The 7,943-nt window shown below is 37.3% G+C and overlaps 1 protein-coding gene across 1 annotated transcript in view; it reads left to right on the forward strand.

The window, feature by feature from the left end:
• Positions 1–5,698, forward strand: part of FSIP1 (fibrous sheath interacting protein 1) — a 200,548-nt gene extending 194,850 nt beyond the window's left edge. The window contains exon 8 of the mRNA XM_006831904.1: positions 5,144–5,698. Coding sequence (XP_006831967.1) covers positions 5,144–5,698 — 555 coding nt within the window. The remainder of the gene's footprint in view (positions 1–5,143) is intronic.
• Positions 5,699–7,943: the final 2,245 nt, after the last annotated feature.

The raw sequence follows: 7,943 nt of genomic DNA on the forward strand, positions 1-7,943 counted from the left end.
ACTTCTTCCAACACAGATCTGTTTGTTCTTTTGGCAGCCAATGGCATTTTCAATATTCTCCTCCAACATCATAACTCAAATGCATCAAATCTTCTACAGTCTTCCTTATTTACCGTACAGCTTTCACATGCATATGAGGTTATTGAAAATACCATGGCTTGAGTCAGGCTCACCTTAGTCCTCAACTTGACTTCTTTACTCTTCAACACTTTAAAAAGGTCTTGTGCAACAGATTTGCTAATGCAATATGTCATTTGATTTCTTGACTGCTGCTTCTGTGAGTGTTGATAGGTGATCCAAGAAGAATGAAGTCCTTGACAACTTCAATCTTTTCTCCGTTGATAAGAATCTTGTTTATGGTCCAGTGGTGAGATTTTTGTTTTCTTTACATTGAGATGCAATCCATAGCAAAGGCTATACTCTTTGATCTTTATCAGTGACTATATTAAGTCCCTTTCACTTTCAGCAAACAAGGTTGCATCATCTGCATATCGCAGTCTTCCTCCAATCTTGATTCCATGTTTTTCTTCATATAACTCAGCTTCTCAGATTATTTGCTCAGCATACAGGTTGAACAATTATGTGAAACTTGTCATACACCTTTTTAAATTTTAAAACATTCAGTGTTCCCATGTTCTATTCAAACAACTGCCTCTTGATCCAGGTGCAGATTCCTCATGAGCACAATTAAGTGTTCCGGAATACTCATACATTGCAATGTTGTCCATAGCTTGTCATATGCATTTGTGTAGTAGATTTTGAGATCAGAAAGTGAGAAGTCTCCATCTTTGTTCTTTTTCTTGAGTAATGCTTTGCTTATCTGAGGTCTCTTTCCTTTGCTTGGAAAGTTAGTGATCAGTTTTTCCTTCTCTTTAAAAAGAGATGTTGAAATCTGTATTGGCTTTGCATTATATGTATAGATTACTTTGGGTAGCATTGACATTTTCACAATGTTAATCCTTCCTATCCATTAGCATGGTATATTCTTCCACTTTGTGAGTCTCTTTTTAGTTTCTTGTAGTAGAGTTATGTAGTTTTCTTTGTATAGGTCTTTTGTTACTTTAGTTGTTGTTGTTAAGTGCCATCAAGTCAGTTCTGACCCATGGTAGTGGTGGTGGTTATGTGCTGTGGAGTCGGTTCCGACTCATAGTGACCCTGTACAAGGTTTCCAAGGCTGGAAATCTTTATGGGAGCAGAAAACCTCATCTTTCTCCATGGAACAGCTGGTAGTTTCAAACTGCTGACCTTGCAGCTTGCAGCCCGATTTATAACAACCCATAATGACGCTGTATAGGGTTTCCAAGGAATGGCTGGTGAGCTTGAACTGACCTTTTGGTTCAAAGTAACCTTGCAGTCCAGCACATTAACCCACAGCACCACATCTTTCTTTGGTTAGTGAATGGTTAATATAATAGCTTACTTTTACATTCATGTTATTGTTTTTTGACTGATTTCTTTTTCAGGGTTCTCTCTATTAGTTTAAAGGAATCTTATTTTTGTATATTGGTTTTGTACCCTGCCACTTTACTGAATCTTTCAATGAGTTCCAATAATTTTCTCACCAAGTCTTTATGATTTTTAAAATATAGGATCATATCATCTGCAAAGAGAGAGAGTTTTAATTCTTTCTTCTTTCTGGATCTGTTTGTTTATTGCTATACATTGCCCTTTAAACACTGCTTTTTCTGTGTCCCAGAGGTTTTTATTTTGTATATCGTGTTTTTGTTCTTATTTAATTCCAGAAATTTTTTATTGCTTCTACTACCCAATAGCTTTTAAGCAGAGTATTATTCAATTTCCATGTATTTGATATTTTCCCTTGATGATCTCCTTGTGTAGTTAATTTCTAATTTTATAGCATTGTGATCTGAAAAGATGCTTTGTAGTATTTTGATGTTTTAAAAAATGTATTGAAACTTGCCTTGTGACCTAACATATGGTCAATTCTGGAGAATGCATCTACCTATTAGTATTATTTTTAAAATAGTCAAACATCAGTTTATATACCAATCCCCCTTCCTTCTGCCCTCCCTCTGCCTCCCAGCCCTCTCTTCCAGAATCCATCTTCCTGTTCCAATCTGGACTGAGTTTTTTTCTGTGTTGGGAGTTACTCTATAACTTCTTTTGCTGCTACCTGGATTAGATTCTCCATTTTTGGGACTCTATCCTTTTCATTTTCTTTATTATATACCTTTGTTTTTGTGAAGCACATCTTTTACCAGCTTCCTAAGAAATGATGGATGAAACATGAAATGTTTGAGTCTTTGCATGTGTGAACTTTTTTTTTTTTTTTATCTCAACTTCATTTGATTTATGATTTGACTGGTTAAATAATTCTAGATTAAAATTAGTTTTCCCTCAGAATTTTGTTAAGTATTTTCCATTGTCTTTCAATTTCGAGTATTGCTACTGAAAAGTCTAATGCCTTTTGATGACAGATCCTTGGCATATGATCTATTTTTAGCTTGGTAAGTTTTGGGGTATTCTCTTTGTTTCTAGTAGTTGGTGATTTCATAATCACCAAGTGAAGTTTTGGTGAGGATGGCACTCAGTGGGCTCTTTCTTAAGTGTAAGGGATTAGCTACTGAATATAAGGGCATTTTACCTGAGCAAATTTGAAAGTTACACTTAATCTTTCCGATCTTGCAGACTAACCTGGGTTGGGGCCTGGTTAGTACTTGGATGAGAGACTTCATGGGAACGTTGGGTGCTGTAGACTTTAAAGGGATTGTGATGGTGCAGTTATTAAGTAATTGACTGCTAACTAAAACATTGGCGGCAGTTCAAATCCACCAGAGAAAAGACCGGTAATCTGCTTCCACAAAGGCAATGCTAGTGCTAATAATATGTACCATGGAGTCGGTTCCAACTCATAGTGACCCTGAATAGGGTTTCCGAGGCTGTACATCTTTACAGGAGCAGAAAGCCTCATCTTTCTCCCGCGGAACAGCTGACCTTGAGGTTCGCAGCCCGATTCGTAACCACTACACTACAAGGTTACTGCCTAGGACAGCTTACAGACAATTCTACTCTGTCCTGTAGGGTCACTATGAGTCGTGATCAACTTGGCAGCACGCAGAAACACAGCACCGGCATTATACAAGGACTACCTCCATGTTCTAGTTGACTGGTAGACTGGAGGGAATGTTAATTGGCTCTTGGCATTGTGGCAGTTTAGTGATAAAGTAGACCTGTGGATGCCTCAGAAGTCTAGTGCTTAACAGTGGTGGTAGCGGTGGTGGTGGTATTCCTCCAAGTCAGTTCTGACTCAGCAGCCTTGTGTAAATCTTTAAGGGAATAGAAAGCCTCATCTCTCTACCTTGGAGCAACTGGTAGAATTGATGGTTAGCAACCCAGTTTATAATCCACTGTGCTACCAGGCCTCCATAGTACTTAACAGTAGGATTTACTAAAGCTTGTGTAATTCAACTCCTTCAGTAGATTTAGTTGATATTAACTTTAGGGTGGATTATCTGAATTTTGAATTCCAGACAATGAATTAAGAATATATTCCCAGAGGTAATTTCTTATTACTTTCAAATTCATAGTGGCACTATGAAAACTAGGATTTAACAAGCGGAATCTAAATATAATTTTAAATCACTGATACAGCTTAAAAGTATGATGAAATACCTGTTTTATCATCCACTTTTTATTAGCTGCATTACAAGGATTGCACAATAATGGGGAGTTAATGGTACCAGTTCTAACAAATGAGATTTTTTTTCTCAGTAGTTTTGGGTGAAAATTTACAAAGCAAATCACTTATCAATTCAACAATTCATTAATATTTTGTTTCATGTCATTGTTTACAATCCCAAAAATGTAACATCACTTATTTTACTTCTTCCCTATGTTTCCTGTTTCCATTCCTCCTTTCCAAATCCTTCTGTCTTCTGAACTTGCCCTTGGGTAAATGCTACCCTTTTGATCTCAAATGGTTGATTCTTCTCAGGAGTGCATACTCTCAAGTATTTCCAGGAATTTTCATATTCAGAATATTTATATTTTACTGTATACCTTCAAAATGGAGCAATGGTACTTTTTTCTTTTTACTTTGTTGAAGTAGAAATTAAGGTAAATGGCATTCATGTTTAAGTTTTCTTATGGAGACTTCTTGTTCCTAGATAATTCATGCACCTGAAAAGGCAGATTGTATTTCACCAGGCAGTTCACTTTATAAATTTGGAATATCTTGATTCTCTAGGAAAGGAGATATTTTTCAGTGCATTTTAATATATTTTAATTCCATACTTTTTTCAGATGGTTGTAACTTAAGTGGCGTGCTATTCAGTTAAATTCATATATGTAGCACACAGAAGTATTCTTTGGTGTCATTTATGTTATCTATTTCCTAAGAGCGCTACTGGGAGAAAAAAATGGCTTTAAATTCTTAAGATCTTGACTTTGGAAAAATGACCCACCCTGATAATTTTCACAGGCAAGAATTAAATGTGTATGATCAGTTTTTTCTTCCACAATGCATTGGTTCTGGAATGCCCCTGGCCTCTACCTAAATTTGTAGCTTTGAAGCAATTGCACATGGCAGGATGCACAACCCCTCCACCCTTCCTTTTCTGTCTTCAGCAATATTATCCACTGAAAGTTGTGGGAGTGATGAATTCCCATTCGCAGGTGTTTTCTTCCCTGTTTGCCTGGTGCAGGGAATTGGGTGTTGATGGGGTTCACACTAAGGAATGGATAAGGACAGAGAAACAAAATTTGAGATTCGACAGGATTCATGGTTACTTATCAAAAAATTAGTTGCCTACTTTCTGCTTGATGTTCTAAGTCTTTTTAAGACAGTGGTGGATTGCTAATATCTCCATTTCACCTCAAGTTATTTCTTTCTCTTCCATGGACAGAGAAGGTGTTGGTGGTTAATTGGTGTGGTCTTTCCTTTCCATCAATGCTGTGAGACTTCCCTCTAGAATTTCATGTGTGTGATTGAATCTAAATTTATTTTTCAGGGCTGCTGTGCATTTACTCTGCTCTTTTTGATGATTTGAGATGAATTCTTTTCCTATTTGAGTGTTTTGTGTGAGTGGGGGTCATTGGCATTTATGCTTCTATTGTATTATTGGAGGCTTACCAAAAATGAATCAATCAGTTGACAATGAAAACTTTTGGTTTGTTTCATCAGTTAGATTCAACATCCCTTCTCTCTGAGGAACAGTTAAAGTCTCTTCTGGATGAATGCATAATCAAACAACAATCCATCAATAGACGACTATCTTCAGGAAGAGAAAACAAAGACATTGAGGATACAACCTTTGAATTTCCCCAGCTTTCCAGATCGGTTCTCTCTGAGTTACTAAATGGATCAGCAATAGAAGTCCAAAGGACTGAGGTAGAAGCTGCAAATATCTTTGAGAATGCAGAATGTGAAACACCTAGAGGCTACTATCTCACCAAAGCCTTGGCTGGGCATTACATGTCAGATGCTCTTGTCATTGAAGCAGAGACTATAAAATGCCTCCCATTTTCCAAGGATGAGGTTATTAGTGACTCACAAGATTATTTTATGTCAAGAACTCTCGGCATTGGCAGACTGAAAAGACCCTCTTTCTTGGATGATCCACTGTATGGCATCAATGTGAACCTTTTGTCAGAAGATCAACATTCCAATCTCAACTCTCCAGAGAAACCCAAAACAGGTGAGGCTCGGAGAATATGTATTTTGGTGTATAATTATTAAGCATCTCAATATAAAGAAATTTAAGGTAGTTTAAGATAAGGAAGTATATTGTTAAGTCACAAGATGGTATTAATAGAGCATGCAAACATCAGGCCACTTTATCAATGTTTTTGTGAGATCAAGGTTGAGATTAACAGTCTTATGAAATTCATTATTCGTGCTGGTAATTAATTTTGTCATCCAGAGAACAATGCTGATTTCAGAGGAAAAGAGAGAGATGAATAATTTCAATAGATTTGCTTAGCATTTCAGCATCTAAATGTCAGTGATGAAAATTTGTTCTAAGGAATGAATTTGCAACATGCCAAGTATTATTGTTGTTATATTACTTTCTGTATGCAGATTTCCTTTCTCAGCCCACTCATATATTCTAGTTTTTTTTAATTGTTATGATCCAGTATTGTATCTTACAAAGGGAGATATAAATATTATGTCAATTTTTTAACATAAGCAGGTAATTATTTATCTATGTCAGAAGTCTATTTCATATTTGATAAGTCTATCTACTTTCATAGTTTCACCTTTTATCTCATGTCAATTACTCGGAACTATGTTGTTGTTGCTATTAAGTGCCATCAAGTCAGTTCTGACTCATAGAGACCCTGTATAGGGTTTCCGAGGAGCAGCTGGTGAGGTTTGGAACAGCCAACCTTGCAGTTCACGCATTATCCTGCAGTGCCACACTATGAATTATATTGTCTATCAGACCTCTATTTACTTCAATTACCTATTAAATCCATCATCTATTAATTCTAAAGTAATTTCTGAGTCCCTATTTTTAACTGTGTGCTAGACAAATCATCTGGCTATGGCTTCAAACGGATTTCCTCATCCTTTCCTCTCAACTCAGATTTTCCTCTTGACTCCACTGTTTCTATTTACTCAGTTACCCAAGCTCAAAAACAGAGTCACCGTTGAGTCTTCCTGCTCTCTTTCTTCCTCCTTCAAGTCTCAAGTGTTGTTCGTTCTACTCTGGCAGTCTTTCAAGCCCCTCCCTCCTATCTCTTGTGACTCCCTCAGCTGGACCAGTGTTATAACTCTCCAATCATGGCTCCCTGCCTTCTCTGACCTTTCCTCTCCTTTAGCCATTGTTGACTAACACTAAACCCATCTCCCTAAAGTAAATGTTTGATAGCTACACTATCCTCTTTGAAAGTCAGTTTCTTCTTGATTCAGTGTTTGCTTAGATGCCATAACCCAAAGAGCTTTTATAGTGCTCTGAACTGACTCCATGACACCTAACAAAAACAACAACTGCCTAGAGAGGAGTCCTGATGTAGCACTATCAGCACTGGACCACAGGGTCAGTTTGAATCTGAAGGTTGGCAGTTCAAATTCACCAGCCACTTCTCAGAAACGCTATATAGGGTTGCTATGAGTTGGAACTTGATGGCACTTAAAAACAACAATTCCTAGAGAGGAGTCCTGTTGTGGAGCTGTTGCATAAGCACTGGATTACTAATCTCAAGGCTGGTGATTCAAATCCACCTTGGAAACTATGTGGTTGCTATAAGTGGGAACCTACTCCACGGCATTTAACAATAATAACAACTGCCTAGAGAATCCAACCTGACACATTTCCTAATCAATCTCTAACGAGTTCCTTAAATGTTACTCAGGTTACCCATAATACGGTTTCAAGAAAGACTTCCAGTACTTTCTTATGTCTACTATTGTTCAGGTCCTTTTCTTTCTTAGGAATGTTCACTTCTCCTTAAATGGTAGTTGAATTTCAACACCATTTTTTTCTTAAAAGTTTTTGTTGTGAATTAAGTGAAAGTTTACAGGGTAGATTATCAGTTTTACATTCAATAAATCATATTTTGTTTCATTGAAATGGTTACAACCCCGTCCATGTACCATCAGTCAACAGTATTTACCTCTATTCCCACCCCGCTGTTTTTTTTAATTTTTAAAATTATATATATATATATATGAATGTTTATTGTGAATTATGTGATAGTTTACATGGGAGAACATTAGTTTTATATTCATCCTATTGTATATCGTTTCATTGCCATGGTTACACTCCCCTCCATGCCTCATCAACCAACCAAAGGGTATACACCACAAGCTGCACCCCGGTCATCAGCACACAGCCCCTCTCCCTCTTTTTGTCTAAAGTCCCCAGCTGCCCCATCTCTCCACGTCATCATCTTCACCTCCATCTCAGGCATCACTGCTTCTCTGGGTAGGGTCCCACTCTCTGCTCATCTCCCTTGATGGTCCCAGGGACCTCCGCTCC

This window comes from Chrysochloris asiatica, unplaced genomic scaffold (genome assembly GCF_000296735.1).
Source record: "Chrysochloris asiatica unplaced genomic scaffold, ChrAsi1.0 scaffold00004, whole genome shotgun sequence".
In the NCBI taxonomy this organism is placed as follows: Eukaryota; Metazoa; Chordata; class Mammalia; order Afrosoricida; family Chrysochloridae; genus Chrysochloris; species Chrysochloris asiatica.